The 15,807-nt window shown below is 52.6% G+C and overlaps 2 protein-coding genes across 2 annotated transcripts in view; one reads left to right on the top strand and one right to left on the bottom strand.

The window, feature by feature from the left end:
• Positions 1–11,178, top strand: part of ACAN (aggrecan) — a 47,006-nt gene extending 35,828 nt beyond the window's left edge. Inside the window, exons 15-20 of the mRNA XM_026036324.1 lie at positions 5,034–5,147; positions 7,113–7,271; positions 7,807–7,889; positions 8,285–8,429; positions 9,308–9,490; positions 11,090–11,178. Of these exons, the coding sequence (XP_025892109.1) occupies positions 5,034–5,147; positions 7,113–7,271; positions 7,807–7,889; positions 8,285–8,429; positions 9,308–9,490; positions 11,090–11,178 (773 nt within the window). The remainder of the gene's footprint in view (positions 1–5,033; positions 5,148–7,112; positions 7,272–7,806; positions 7,890–8,284; positions 8,430–9,307; positions 9,491–11,089) is intronic.
• A 998-nt stretch (positions 11,179–12,176) lies between these two features.
• Positions 12,177–15,002, bottom strand: HAPLN3 (hyaluronan and proteoglycan link protein 3). The gene is made up of 4 exons (XM_026036325.1): positions 14,873–15,002; positions 14,348–14,719; positions 13,320–13,622; positions 12,177–13,196 (listed from the first exon to the last, which is right to left on the bottom strand). Exons 1-4 carry the CDS (start codon positions 15,000–15,002, stop codon positions 12,916–12,918), a joined length of 1,086 nt encoding a protein of 361 aa, XP_025892110.1. The 3' UTR covers positions 12,177–12,915.
• Positions 15,003–15,807: the final 805 nt, after the last annotated feature.

Genomic DNA, 15,807 nt, shown 5'->3' with positions numbered 1-15,807 from the left:
TCAGTTATAATATCTGTGCGCTGATCTGTGCTCCGTGTTTGCAAGTGTAACAAATATGCTTTAAAGGTAGTTAATCTAGAGGAGCAGTAGAGCAGGGGCAAAAGGAGTTCAGCTTAGGACAGGCCTGAACTGAGGGACAGGGACCATGGGGCTGTTGTGCTCCAGTCTTGCCAGTTAGATTCAGCAGTCCTTTTAATGGGAGGAATTATGAAGAATGATCGTTTGCTGCTTTGCAGTAGCCTCTACTTCCCTCTGAAAGGAAGAGCCAGTGAAGACTAACCCTTCAAATGCTGGTATTTTTTATTGCTTTACCAAATTGAAGGCTACACAGGCACAGGAACCTCGCAGGACTAAAGCTTGAAGAATTGCCCATAGACCTGGCCTCTTCATCCAGAGTTTTGTCAACGCACTGGGTCCTTTTTACTTCTGGTAACATCTGAAAACAAATAATTATTAGCTGAAAAAAGCATACTGGTATTTCAGTGAAAAGCTGTGGTTTGGAGCACTATAATCAACTGATGATTTAAAAATCACACTCAGGTCAGAGAGGGGAAAAAACAGAAATGTGTTGAAATGGCAGCAATTTATGCTAAATTTTGCTTGTGTCTGGTGGAACAAGTCCATGGATTCTGCTGCCTATGGTCCCAAAACAGCTTAAAGTGAGAATCCAAATGGAAAAACGTCTTCATGGAGTTTCACACTTCTTCGTGCCCTATCCAAAGGAGTGGAGTTTAATTATTTTCTTAGTATTAATTATTTTAATGACTGAATATTCACTGGAACCCACTAGCTGACTATGCAATGAGCAATGCTAGTATTTTTTTTAAATGTCAGAGAATCGTTTTCTTAGACTCCTTGTATTCTCCTCTGGAAATCAGTCTATCTGCTGAAATGTTTTTCTCCTCTGCCTGATCTGTCATATTGTTCAGCCTTGCCAGGGGTCTCTGCAAAGCAAACTTCATTCCTAGCTAGACACTCTTCCTGCAGTCTCTATAAGACAGTTACCAACTGATCATCTGAGACCCTGTTTTGATGATCACAATTATAAAGAGGTGTGTAAAGAAGCGAGTGGCACGACATTGACTGTTGAATATCCTGAAAATATCTTGCTTTTCCTCTTTGTGGAAGAGGAGCAGGAATTCCCTGAAAGTTACTCACAGCTTCCCCAAAACTATGCAAGTTTGCTCAGGGTTTGGGTGATAGCATCCCATCTGTTTGCAATCTGCTTCTCCTCCATAAATATTTCAAGAGCAAAGCTAACCTTGTTTAATGGATATTTTTACTCATCGTTGGTACAAGCTACCATAGGCAGAAGAGCACAGATTGCACTGTTTTAAAGAGCCTTTGCAGTTTCTAGTATTGTCTTCTCAGTTTGGGATGAAGGGTTTCAAAAGTCCTTATTTTTCACCACCAACACCACATGTTCACTATTGTGTATCATTTGCCTTTTGAGCAAAACCTGGCCCAAACTGTTTCTTTTTCCTAAGTAATTTCTTATACTAATTTCCATGATCACACATGTCACCTGGGGCTACAGAAACTCAGTGCAGAGCATGCAAAGGCTTTGGGAAAGGCTTTGTGTTTAGTTCCATCAAAATAAAATGGTACTGGTTAATGTAGGATGTATTTGGCAACATAAGAGAAAGCTTAGGAAGAAAATAGTGAAAAAAAAAATGAAGATTTGAATTGTATCTCTGTAACCCCCTTTGCTTTCTACAGCAAATACTTTATATTTCCCAGATGCCAAGAGCCTGCTTGCATTGTTTTGTTTGTTTTATTTTCCCCCTGAAAGTCAGATTTCAAGTCCTGTTAATAACATTAAGTAAAAATTGCTGACAATGGACTTGGATAATCTTTTACAACTTCTGGGTGATATTAACTGCAGGACAAATTGCAGAGTTTGCTTTTGCAATAAGAAGTGAGTTAATATATTTAAAATGGACTTCTTATGCCTAGCACTACAGCTTTTTTTTTCCTGCCTCTATTTTAGAGCTGAAACTCTAGAAAACAAGGACTGTCTCTGCTCCGTGTCCCGCAGTACTTTCTCCTTTATTAGCACTCAGTAATAGCAGTAATAGCCTTTTTTCTTGTCTTTTTATAAGTGCTTGAGCTGCAGGACTCAACAAAAGTCGAGCAAAGCCAACTCTTTGAATGAGTGTTTACCCAAATAAATAAAGAGCTGCAGAAGATTCTTGGATCTTAAGGATCCAATTAAGATGTGAAGGAGCGTGGCCGCCAGCTGCTGTCAGTGCTGCTCTGCACGAGTGCTGTGGGCTTTCAGAGGGCTGGAAAAAGTGCACGGTGATTTATTAACTTTATCCAGCCCTTGGCTCTGTGGCTGTATGCATTAATGGTGTCTAAAAGGTTAAGAAAAGCCAAGCATTGAGCAATAAATGGGATTTTGTACTTTTTTTTTTTAACTGGAGTTCTCACCTCCTGCAAATCCTCTGGCTCTGCTGTGATATCCTAGAAATGCCCGCAAACCTGCTTGCCAGGGTTTCCAGTGGCAACAATGCCTCCAGTTTCACCTTGAGGACTTTTAGAAAAATCCTCTAAGACCCCAATTTTCTGGGAGGAACAGAGTCAGCAACGTTTCCTCCAAACAGGCTGATGCGTTTGAGATTCCTGGTAAGTGGCTGCGTGAAGCAATTCCTCCATCTAATCATAGGCACAGTCCTGGTCCCAAAAAGCAACAGGCTGAAGGGAGAGTTTGATATTTATGATTGTAATGTGTTTGAAATGTCTTCTTTCCAGCCATTTTCAGCATGCTACTGGGAAAAACATGTCTATGTCTCATTTTGTTTATTTTTTTCCAACAATATCTTCAAGTACAGATCCTTTCTCTTTGCATGATATATATAAAAATATGTATGTATACTATGGGCACAAATACATATACATACATTCTGAGATTTATTTTTAGAGTATATATAATATGTGCAGTCATATTATATACAATACCTGTAAAAGGAAATCCTGTTCCAGTGTTATTTCCCAGCTGGAGATTTTGGCAGCGAATTTGCATGCGTGTATCTGCTCCAGCTTCCTCCAAGATTGGGAATGGCAACTTACAGCAGGTCTCGTGCATCCCAGAAGAGATCTTGGATGCACCAACTGTTAGGCCACGTTGCCAAAGATGACTGAAGACTCTTTATTCCCTGCTAAACATTCTGCTTTAGCTCTTTTATGTGCTTTGTTTCTCTTCCTGCGTTGTACTTTCCACTTCATGGAGACTAATGGACAAAGGAGAGCTTTTCCTTACTTGTTCAGCTGGAGCCACTGGAATCAATATGAACTTCTGCTGCTACTGCTGTTGGGAAGCCCAGGGGAGCCTCTACAGTTATAATCAACCATCAGAACACTTTTTTTTTTTTTTTTTTAATGCTTTAAACCTTCAGAAACACCAAATGCAAATAATAATGCAGTAACCAGCCAAGTTTTGCCTTTCTCTCCTACTAGGCCCATGACTCCAGTTTTGTTCTGGGAAGTCTCAAAGTATTTACTAGTGTCACTGGAAGCAAGTTCTCCAGTTTCTTTCATGTTGAAGTGAATATAATAATCCAGAAAGTATTCATGAATACTTAGAAGTGCAATCCAGAAGAAAAAAAAATCTTTTCTCATGAAGAACTAATTGCTAAACTGATCTAAGTGGTTCATCAGCCATCTGGGGAATAATTGCATTTCTCTGCTATTCTGCAGGGAGACAATATCACACTGAACATGCCCTAATCAGAAGAATACAGGACTTGCTGCTTGGCTCTGGTGTGGCTATTTCCATGACCAGCATTCTCATCATCTGTGCATATTTTCTCACTAACCCGTCCACAAGAAGAGTGTTGAGTGTTAGTCAGCATTTTTAAAGCCCCCCAATCTTTCAGACTCTTTCACAGTCTTGCAGCAGAGAAGCATTTTCTCACACAAGGATCTAACCCAATCTGCATGGAATTGCTTCCAGTTTCTTCCTTAATATTGTTCCTTACTTCTCGAGTTGAACACCTCCAAAATCTTTTCATTCTAAATTACTTTTCTTCTGATTCCAAAGCTCTGTAAATAGGAGTAGGATTAAGAAAGATACTAAGAAAAGAGCTAGTATTTCCAGCAAGAGCTGAATTTTTATAGTATGTAGATACAAACAGGCTTTCCGTGGCCCTCTTCAGAGCATCCTTGCTTCCCTCCTTCTGTCCCAAGATGAAAGCTGATGGAAGTGCTACCAAACAATGGTATTTACTACCGAAGCTGGTGTTAAATAGCAAGCTGGGAAACACTGAAGAGCTTAGGGTCAAACTCTTCTCATTCCACCTTTTCTTTTTTACCTCTGGAAATGCAGGATTCTTAAAGCCTGCTCTGTATGGGAAATTAAAATTTCTTCTCCATGAGGGAATCACAAGAAGAACATATGGTGAGAACAGATCTGGAGAAAAAGGCATTTCTCTCTGTCATTCTTTGACAGGAAATTGGTTCCTAATGGTCCATCCTAAGATCTTCAAGGAGCAAAGATTGAGGGTCTTTGAACCATCTTTGTAACTACTTTTATTCTCCCTTGCACTTAATTGAGGTGAGGTTTCTGTCTTGGCTTTCATCTGAATCATGGTTAGGAAAAAAAATAGTAGGAATCTCTGTCTCCAAGCAAGAGAGAGAGATTAATATCAGGATGTTTCCCTCACTTATGAGAAGCCCACATTCTTCCTTCCGACATGGACCTGGTGGAAGCCAAGACACAAGTTTGCATATTTGATCCATCAGGAAGAGATGGTGAAAAAGAAGACACTATAGATGCCAACGATATCATGTAGTGGAAATATCTTTACCGAAGATAGACATCTCTAGATGGTGTTCAGTCATCAAATAGGATGGGTCAGGTCTCTTGTGTTCATTCCTCCAGCAGCAGCAGTAGGTTTTAAAATAAGATCTTAATCGCTCCCCCGTTCTTCCCAAACAACTGACACGTCCTTCTAAACAAGCAAGGAAACAAGTTCTCCTGTTGGTGGAGTTCTCTGGCCAGAGCCCTAATGGAAGCCCTTGATTTCTTGCAGACATTGATGAGTGCCACTCAAGCCCCTGTCTGAATGGAGCTACCTGCGTTGATGGCATCGACTCTTTCCAATGCTTATGCCTTCCCAGCTACGGAGGGGACATGTGTGAGATCGGTACGGCCTCCTTGGCTTCAGCTAATTTTACTAACATCTGCATTACCTTGTTCTCACCCTACACCCCAAAAAAAGCTGATCCCGGGTGCTCCCATCAGTCATGCCTTCATCGCAGCGAGCTAACCTCTAACATCAGATTTAAATACTCACAGTAGGGAAAAGCTTTGAGCCTTTTGCTTATATATTTTGGTTATTTTATTCATTGCAGCACCATGTTCTAAGCAAAACTTTTGGAGTCATCTTTAACCTTTTTTAATAACCTTCTCTGGTGGAGCCTCATGCAGAGTGCAATATGTTGATCACAGAGGTCACTATCCCTTCAGGTAAAGGGTCTTCCTGTTCATCTGTAGCAGTAGTGCTATGTCTAAGAACATCTTCACCGCAGGCAAACTCTCTCCGCTAGACTGGAATTTCATGAAAAGATGCTTGAACTGAGCCGTGTAAAACGATTGTGTTTCTCTCTGTGAAGACGCAGCTGAAAGAAACCTCATTCACACCAGGGATCCCCACCAATTTGGCTCAGCATGACATTTTTGTCATCTCTTGAACGTGGCTTCTTGTGGCAAAATCAGCAGGGAATGTCTGTCTTTGAGGAAGTATGAAATGACCTATTTTTTCATCAAGATGAAGTACTTAGACCTGCACTAATATTTATTTTTCTTTCCACGAGGAAAGAAAAAAAAATGTAATTTTTTCTTAGAGCTTATAAGAGCCCATACTTCCATCAGTTTAGTAATGAGGGCAAATTCTCCTGCTCAAAAAAAGAGCGGAATAAGGTTACAATTTCTTCTTTACCCTGTCACGAGTAATGGTAATATATATTGTCTCCTCTTTTTTTTTTTCTTTACATCTCTCTCCCTGTTTTCAATGTGTACATGCAACGGAGACCACAAGAATAAGGCTGTGGATTGTTGGATTATCTGGGCTGGAATAGCACTCTTCACTTCTCTTAACTAATGCAACCTAATCAACTCCTGATTTCCCCATTCATGCCACCTGTTGCTCTGCCATAAGATCCCTGAAAGAGAACATGAGATTTTTCTATCCTGTGGCTACTTCTGACCTTGTTTGGTCTAAGCCAAACTTAATTCCCTCTTTTCTGTTATTCTATTATTTCTATTATTAATGGGCTCATGACAGCTAGAGCCCATAGTCTAGGAGCTACAAGAGCACCCTACATTCAGTGGCAAATATAAATCTTCATTCCTATGAGCCAATTTTGCTTTCTCTAATATCTGTCACTCTCCAGGAACAGCAGGGACACTGTAGGTGAACTCTGCTGTCCGTGCAGACAATCCATCCATCCATCTTGTCACTACAGCAGTGTCACTGCCAGGGACAGGTTTTTCATCATTCTTTTCAGAACTGATCCCTGTCTCATTTACCCTCTAAGCAATAGATACGTAGGAAAGAGTGGCCTTTGTCCCAGGCAATGTCCTGCTGAGGACCCGTGCCATGTTCTGTTCCCTCCCCAGGCTGTGACAACAAGGGGTGGCATGCAAACAGCAGGAAAAAAACTGCATTGCAAAGGATGAGTGTCAGTTCTGGACATCTGAATTCAGGTTTCAGGATTGCTTTCCAAAGCAAGAAATTTCTGCAAGACAGCACGAATTTAGAAGAGAAGGGCTGTTGCTTGGGTCAGTCTCTCATAAACAGAGTCCTAGAAAGCCACTTGGGGGTTGAATTGCTTAGGAATCTGTCTGTCTCACTCACATTTTCCAATAGTGTTGATGACCATACTGTAAACAGATGGTCTTCAAAGCAGCCTCCTCCCTCTGAGTGTTTCTTGGATGCCTTCTGATCATTTTCCCTAGGATATAACAAGACAATATCAAGATTTGGTTTTTAGTGGATGGGACCGCATGTCATCTTTTTGTGCCATGAGTGTGTGAGCAGCTAAAAGGTGAGTTGGAATGCTTCCAGCCACATGCAGCCAACTCCTTTTCATTCCTTTGTGTGTTTCAGACCTGGAAAACTGTGAGGAAGGCTGGACCAAGTTCCAGGGCCACTGTTACAGGCACTTTGAAGAGAGGGAGACTTGGGTGGATGCAGAGACCAGATGCCGAGAACATCAAGCCCACCTGAGCAGTATCATCACCCCGGAAGAGCAAGACTTTGTGAACAGTGAGTGATGAGGGCAGAAGACGTGAGGGCTTAAAGATGTGAGAATGGGCAGGGTTCAACCAACTAGTTGCAAGTATGTGGATAGACTAAAGGGACTAAAAAAACACAGAGTTATCTGATGGATTTTCATATATTTCCTGTCAAATAACACCTTGTCCTTGCGTGGGAGAGGAGGAACTTATTAGGCTATGGAACAGCAAGACACCTGTTCACGACTAGGTTAGATCTGTGCTCCCATCATAGAGCTAGTGTGGTTCACAAAACATTCACTTGGTATAAGCCCAGTGACCCATAGCAGTGTAGGTGGCATGAAAGATCTTGTCATCGTGATAAAGTTTGTAGGGAGAGAGATGGTAACAGGGGAAAAAAGAGATGATAATTGGGGAAAAAAAAAAATGTGGACAGCAAAGACTGGTGACTGGGAAAGAGTGAAATGATCCTGCGATATCCTGGGAGAGGGGTGCTCAATGGATGGAAGCCACGGCAAGGTGGGTCTGCTCTTTCTTACTCTTCCCTCCCTGTCCATTTCATCCAGACCATGCACAGGACTACCAGTGGATCGGGCTCAGCGACAGAACCGTGGAGAATGACTTCCGCTGGTCCGACGGGCACTCGCTGGTGAGGAAGGGCATGGGGTGCTGAGCCTGGGACAAGGGGATGTAGCTCTTTGCAGGCAGGTCTTGGCTGTGTGGGCAAGGAAAGGGGCTGCTGACACAACTGCACACGTTCTGTGCTCGGAGCTTGGATCGGGTATTGAGTGGAGGCACTCAGGACTCTCTGGACCAAAGGCTGTTGGTTTCTCCTGGTTTTTCCAGCATCTGGTAGAATAGGGCCTGATGTGCAGCTAAGCTGCCAGATATCGTGGCAATACAAATAACAATGATAGTAGTATTGCTGTCGATAAATGCTGGTGAAGGGACAGAAGATGTGGGAGACACAAAACAGGCAAAAAGGGAGAAATAGGAGAGAGGGGAGGACTCGGTCTTAGGGGAAGGGCTTCTCTCTCTCGACAGCAATTTGAGAACTGGCGGCCCAATCAACCCGATAACTTCTTTGCCGCTGGTGAAGACTGTGTTGTGATGATCTGGCACGAGCAAGGCGAATGGAACGACGTCCCGTGCAACTACCATCTCCCTTTCACGTGCAAGAAAGGAACAGGTGAGCCCTCTGCAAGGGGGAGCAAAGCAAAGACGGGAGGAGCCAGCCCAAGCACCAGCTCCAGGGCTGGAGCAGCGAGTTTTGGTCTCCAGGAGTTGTTGCTCTCTTTGGGGAAACGCTCCATGTACATGAGCAGCAGCTTATTGGTGACAAGGCCCATAAGCAGTGGGGTTTTGCAGCCTGCGTGGGGGTGTTTGGTGTGCTGTGACCCCCACAGGGGTCCCACAAATCTCCCTCAGCCCTCCACACTGAAAGTTTAATTTCTGCACAGGAGAATTATTATGGGGAGCAAAGATATGATTGTCGCTGCACATAAAGATGTGGAGTTGATGTTAAAGTTTGAGCAGGACACTGTGAAAAAGGCCTCTGAAGTCTTGAAAATAAGTACCAGGAGTCCCCAAGAGCGGGTGTCGCGTCCGCAGCGGTGGAGAACAAGGCAGCCCCTCAGCCCTGCCCTCTGGGTGCGGGGCAGGGTCTCCGGCAGCAGATGTGCAGGTCGGCGATGCCGGGGCTTGCCTGCTGCGGAACGGCCCTCCCTTCCCTCCCAACCCTCTCCCAGCAAAATCTGCTCGCTCGCTTCCCAGCTCCGCCTAAGGGAGCCAACACATTTCTCCTGTCATCAGCTCTCGCGTCTACATCCTTTGCAGTCCTGCAGGATTTGTCGCTGTTTTCTTGTGGAGCCGGCCCCTGGCCCCGAGATAAAGCCCCTGCCCTGAGAGCCGCCTCGTCCTGCTGCACCCACTGGGAGAGCAGCTCCTGGTGCCCGGACGCCAGGGCCCACCACAGCGGCCGGGCCGAGCAGGGGGTGTGAGCTCTGCTGGGCAGCTCTGCCAAGCAGGAGTCTTCACGCTCCCGGTGCCTTTGCCTGTCTCCCACAGTGGCCTGTGGGGACCCCCCTGTGGTGGAGAATGCCCGGACCTTCGGCAGGAAGAAGGAGCGCTACGAGATAAACTCCTTGGTTCGGTACCAGTGCAACCACGGCTACGTCCAGCGCCACGTGCCCACGATTCGGTGCCAGCCCAATGGGCAGTGGGAGGAACCACGGATATCCTGCACAAACCGTACGTCTCAGGCCCTCCATTTCCACATTTCCATATTGGCACCAGCCAGGGACATCACGCTCTGTTTGGGATGGGGAGGGAGAAAATTCAGTGCAGCCTGAGGCAGGAAATCCTGCAGCCCAAGCAGATGTTTGCACTCAGGAGAGCTGCGCAAAGGGATGGCAGTTCCTAAATCCTTCCCCCCACCCAGCTTTCCTGGCTGGGGAGATTTAGGACTGAGGCCTCTGTGCATCTGGGAGGAGGAGCTGGGAATGAGGGTGGAACGAATCACCCTGAGCATGGGAGCGAGCATGGCCAGGAGGGGCCCCGGCCTCCCTGCGCCAGCCCAGCTCCTTAGGGCGCAGGTTAGACCCGAGCCAGGCAGCGGAGGAGAGCACCGTCCTTGGCCTTGCTCCGAGCTCCCCTGCATGGAGCTGCGGCCTGCTGGGTGAGTCTGGGCCATGGGGACCTGCTGGAGAAGCAGGCACTGCAATCGGTGGCAGGGAGCAGAGCCAAGGTGTGGGGTCTGCTGCAAACCCCCGTGTCCTGCTGAGCCCAGGGGCAGTGCCAGGGGCCGGGAAGGGCTCAGCAGGGGCTCAGGACAGCTCCAGAGCAACAAACAGCAGTTTTTGAAACGGTGAGTTTGGGCACTACCCGCAGGATACGGAAAGGGGATAGGAGAGGAGGGAGCCACGCAGCTCCCCCCCTGCCCGGCTGGGTCCTGCCTGCTCCACTGCCCCAGCGAGCCGCAGAGCAGGAGGAAACCCCTGAGAAGAGTCAACCTGGGAGCTGGTGCTGGCCTCCTGACCCTCCTGCCGTGAGGCCTCCAGCCAGAGCAGCCGGGGCTCCCGGCGAGGCGGCCCGGCCCATTCCCAGGCTGCCTACACCCCGCTCCAGCCCTGCCGCTTCCCAGGAACTTGGCGTGCCTGGGCCGAGTCGCATCTGTCAAGTGTCATCGGCCTCCTTGCCAGCTCCTGCTCCAGCTGGGCAATTCCAGCTGAATTCAGAGTCCTGAGGCCAGAGGAGGCTGATGCTGACGGGGGAGGAAGCTCTGAGCCAGGGAAGAGAGGGCAGAGAGAGGGATGGAGGGGACGGCTGTGGGGCCGGCTCTGCCATGGACCCTGATTGCCGCACGCTGCTCCCAGGGTGGTCATAGCAGCAATCAGACCAAGAAAATTGGGCCATTCCCAAGCTTTTGTGGCATCCATGAGATGCCTCCTCCTAGCGATGCACAGGAACGATACGAGGTTTGGAGGAGCAGGGCAGCAAAGCCCGAGCCAGAGCCCCGTGTCCTGCATCCCGCTTCGGAGCAGGGCCCGTCAGCCCCACAGGGAGCAGCAGGGAAGGGGCGGCAGGGCCGGCTGCACGGAGCTGCCCCACAGCAGGACATCCCGGAGCAGGGGGGAAAATGAGAGGCCCTTGCAAAACACACTGGGAAAAAAAATAAGAAAAAAAGTGGGAAAATGGGGTATCGGAGCGGGGCGAGAGAAGGCGCGATTGTGCGCGGGCCAGCGCCGCGCTCCCCGCAGCCGCCCCGCGGTTTAGCAGGGAGCCGGGCCGGGACAAGCCGGGGCTCTGTGCCCTCCTGCCACTAACAAGRTGCCTTTTCTTCTCCCGCAGCCTCCAGCTTCCAGCGCCGGCTATACAAGAGGAGCCCCAGAACTCGGTCGAGACCCAGCGGCGGAGCCGAGCACGGGCCCCCCCATTAGAGCGGGGCCAGAGAGACACAGAGGGGGGAAAGAGAGAGCGGGACAGACAGACAGAGAGATTTACAGAGCAGTTATATTAACAGAGTCCATTTCTTCTTCTTCTTGTTGCCTTTTTTGTCATATAAGGAAAAAAAGAATTATATTAAAGAAAACCCACCTTTGTGTATATATATAAAAAAAAATACTGTTTTTTTTTTTTCCAAGCACCAAAGCAAATTAGAATTCAGCATTTTTACTAACCGTCCGGTTCCAATTATCTTTGTGCCTTTGGGGACAGGGAGGGGGGTGGGTTTGCAGAGGGCAGGGGGTTAAGTTAAATAATAAAGATGATTATTTTTTCCTGATTTTATCCATGAACAATGTAATTATTTCTGTTATTTAATCTCCGGGGTGGACAGCACCTTTTGGGGCTTATTTTATTTTTTTTTCCAGAATCCTCCTACCGCTGCAGCACGTCGGGGCGGTCGGGCAGAGGGGCAGTGAATGTAGGGGCTGTAGGGGCTGAGACCGCGGGAGCTGGGGGGCAGGGAGGCCAAACGGGGGCCGYGGCGGCCCCGGCTCTGCCCGCGCCGCAGCTCCCGGCCCGGGGACGTGCTCTTTCCAGGGGACCGTGCGGGGCACCAGCGTTCCCTGCACCTATTTATATTTTGGAACATATCCTATTTTGAAAGAATGATAAATAATAAAGAGAGTGAAATCGGAACGGTCACTTTTTTTCTCTCTTTTTGGTGTCCTTTGGGGAAGGAAATGTGCAACCTTGTGGAGGGCAGGAGCATCCAGCCTGGGCTCCGTGCAGCACCCGGAGGTGCCTGGGGGTTTCCCAAGATTCCAGCACCCAGGAAGGACTCTGGGGTAGGACGTGGCTCCCATGGGGCTGGGGGACACCAGGAGTCCCCTCCCTGCCCCATAGCCTCCCTGCTCCCCAATCCCTTGGCATTCCTCTGGGGAGCAGCACCCAAGMAAGGGGGCACCGAGCACCCACTTTTTAGCTTCCCAATTAGCAGGTGGCCCCAGCAGAGGGGACTGTGGTCGGCATCTCCACCGTGTTCCCACTCTGCAGTCCTTAGGGGTGCAGATGCGGTTCTTGCACCAAAACAGAAATGGGGGGACAGTCCAACGGCTCRAGGCCTTTCTCCAACACTTTATTAGAAGAGGAAAATGAATCTTGTCATAACCCAGCTCTTGAACAAGGCACCAGTGTTGTGGGGCGCCCTGGCGAGGGTGCCCAGGGAGGAGGGCACCGGGGCTCCCCCACAGCCGGCACATCCTGCAGCGGCACCGGGACAACAGGGATGCGCCGGCGCCCACAAGTCCAAACCCGGCTGCGCCCCGCGAGCTCTGGGAGGCTGCTGGGGGCAGCCGTGGGGCCGGSACCCCCAGGCCTGGGGACAGGCAGGCGGGGACAGAGCCACCAGCCCCAGGGGGTGCAGGTGGCCAAAGGGGTGAAGGTGGGAGCGGCCTTCAAGCCGCCGAGCCCACGTGGGCAACGGGGCCATCGTCCTTGTGCCCGCGAYGGGGCCGGGCACCGGTGCTGCCAGTGCCACGGGCTCACACCCAGCCCTGCTCCCCAGCCCGGGCACCGCGGGGCAGCCTTTGAGAAGTGTGAAAACGTAAAGCAAGAAAAACAATAAACCAAAAAAAAAGTCCCCCTTCCCACCCAAACACACGTCCCCTCCCCGAAGACCTGGGAAACACCTGGCTGAGACGTCCTGCGGCCGAGCGGGCGCCGGCAGCTCCTCATCTCTCCTTGTAGCAGAAGACGCCGAAGCGGCCGGCGGCGGGGAAGCCRAAGCTGCGCACGCCGGGCTCGCCGGGGCCGCAGTTGGCCCTGGGCTTGGCGATGGGGTAGCGGACGCTGCCGTCCGCCAGCCAGCCGGCGTCGCAGCGGTCCAGCCCCTGGAACTTCCAGGCGGAGTAGAGCTGCCCGACACGGGCCACCTCGGCGCCCGCCGCCCGGCACRCCTGCCCGCCCTCCTCCAGCGTCAGCCCGCCCGGGCGCTCCACGTAGAAGATCTCCCCTAGGAGGGACAGGGCAGGCTCAGGCGCGGAGCCCTCGGCCCGGGGGCGTCATCCGGAGCGTCCGTGCGTGGGCGAGACGATCCCCGAAGGGCAGCGAGGGCCGTGCCCGGCACCGGACCCACCTCTGAGCGCCGAGGAGAAGCAGAAGACGTCGAAGCGGTGCAGGCGGCGGTGGCGCGGGCCGTAGCTGCGGATGCCGGGCGCGAGGTGCAGGCCGCCGCAGTGCGCGCGCGGCTGCCGGATGGGGTAGTGCACCGTGCCGTCCGCCAGCCAGCCCGCGCTGCACCAGTCCAGGCCCTCGCTCCAGGCCTGCAGCAGCTGGCTGAAGGAGGCCACCATGGCGCCCTGGTCCCGGCAGGCCCGCTCGGCCTCGGCGAAGTTGAGCTGGTACTGCCCGCCCCGCGGCTGGTATGGGAAGACGATGCCTGCGGAGGGGCACACGGGCCGCTGAGGGGGCGCCCAGGGGTCTCCGCTGCCCGGTCCCCAGCCTGGACAGCCGGTCCCACCACAGGGGCACCGACCCATCCCAGATTCCTGCTGCTGGGACACGAGATGGGCCCCAAGCTGCCTCCAGACTCCCACATCAGTGTCAGCTCCAGGTGCTGGAGCCACCAACGGCGAGTTGCCAGCGACATCTGGTGGCACGGRGACATACTGTCCTGGGGACACACACGTGGGGACACCAGTGCCACCACAGAGCAGGGGAACGCACAGACTGTGTGCCTAAAGATCCCCACCATGGGCACGATCATCAGCCTAGGGACATGGGGACGGCAGTCCTGGGACACATGGACCACACTATGGCGATGTGGGGACCACCATCATGGGGACACATAGCGATGTCCAGACTGCTAAGAGGGCCCCAAGGACCACCACCATGGGCACACGTGGAGCACATGGACCAGCAGGGACAAGGGCCCCAAGGTGGGCAGGGGCACCAGCCGAGGATGCTCCCTCCCACCAAGTGCAGCAGCAGAGCTGGGGCCTGAGCAGGGACCTCTCGGCCAGCAGCACCAGCTCAGCCCGTGCCCAGAGGAGCCAGGAACCTGCCCCACAAAGGGGCACCCRAAGGGCCCTGCTCGCCCCGCCGGCGGCTGCTCCAGGTCTGCGGCGCTGGGAGGGCGACGGCGCCGTCCCCGCCATGTCCCACCTTGCAGCCGCAGCTCCACCACGTTGCTCTCGTCCTCCAGGCCGTCGATGACCTCGCAGCGGTACTTGCCGGCGTCCTGCAGGCGCAGGTCGCTCACCACGAGCGAGGCCTCGCGCCGGCCGCTCTGCCGCAGGCCCGCGCGGCCCTTGAAGGCCCCGAAGGCCACCTGGGTCTTGCCGATRGCCACCAGCACGTCCTGCTCCTTGGTGTAGTCATCGCGCAGCTTGGACCACTTGATGCGGATCTTGTGCTTGGACTCCTGCTCGGGCTCGTAGTGGTAGTGGCAGGGCAGGGTGACGTTGGCACCGCTGGAGCTGTAGACGGGGTCCTTGGGGGTCTCCACAATGAGCTTGGCCACACTGAAGTAGACCACTGGGGACAGGGAGGGAAGGGCAGCGATGGGCAGGTTGGGAACCCTGGGGCCAGCAGTGTCCCCTGCGTCTGCTCCTCCCTACCCCATCCCCTGCCCGGGGGACATTCAGCCCCTGGTGCCACCCCGTGGTSCCTCTGCCAGCCCCGCTGTACCGTTCTCGTGGCCGTCGCCCTTGTCGTTCATGACGTGGTTGTAGTAGAAGCCGTTGTAGAAGGGGTGCTGGTAGGAGCCGCCGCCAGGGCGCAGCAGGGTGGCCCCGAGCAGCAGCAGGGGCAGGAGCATCGCGGGGCAGCRAGGGGCCGGCCCCGGCCCGGGCTGCGGGCGGCCAAACCTGCGTTAATGCCCGGCTGGAAGGTGGTAACGGCCCCGTCTTGTCCCCTCGCGGTCACCACCGCGCTGCGAGGTCAGCCCCGAAACGCCCCAGCGCTCCCCGACCCGCCACGCTGGCAGCAACATGGGGAGGGAGAGGCTGGGAAGCRTCCCGGGCAGCATCGCACCCGCTGGGAGACGGGGGCAGAGCGGGGTCCCAGGGCCAGACCCGGCCACGTGGGGCCTCCCACTCCTTCCTCATCCTCACCGGCAAACACGGCCCCGCCGTGCGCCCGGCCCCCAGCCCAGCTCCACGGGACCTTCGCTGGCCGCTCTGCTAAGTGGGTGACAGTGGCTCGGGGTGTCCCCTGCTCACACGGCTGGTCCAGGCTGCAAGGAAGGAATCAAGCTGGGGCTCAGGGAGCAAGGAGAGGGGAGGCAACCTGGAGCAGAGAGCAGTGGGGGAGCTGAGGCCGAAAGGAAGCAGGATCCCAGGGTGCCCTCCAAGCAGGGAGCACTAGGAGGACGCCACAGAGGACGGTGGGGGGACAGAGGCGGCAGGACCCGGTAGGTGCCACAAGCTCGGCTTTGGGCAGGGGCAGAGCGTGCAGGGGAGCAGGGAAGGGCCAGGGCTGCCGCTTGTCCTTGTCCCCGTGCACGGGGGTCCCGCAGAGCCCCGCGGCGGGGGCTGTGCCCAGTGGGGGCCCGGAGCGGCCGCCCGGGCCCGCTCCCCTTGCAGCGCGGAGCCCTCGCGGCCCCGGCGCCCCGCAGCGCGCAG

The sequence above is a fragment of the Nothoprocta perdicaria genome, unplaced genomic scaffold (assembly GCF_003342845.1).
Source record: "Nothoprocta perdicaria isolate Ctin4 unplaced genomic scaffold, notPer1 scaffold_176, whole genome shotgun sequence".
Lineage (NCBI taxonomy): Eukaryota > Metazoa > Chordata > Aves > Tinamiformes > Tinamidae > Nothoprocta > Nothoprocta perdicaria.
This window is presented reverse-complemented; position numbering and strand designations above follow the sequence as displayed.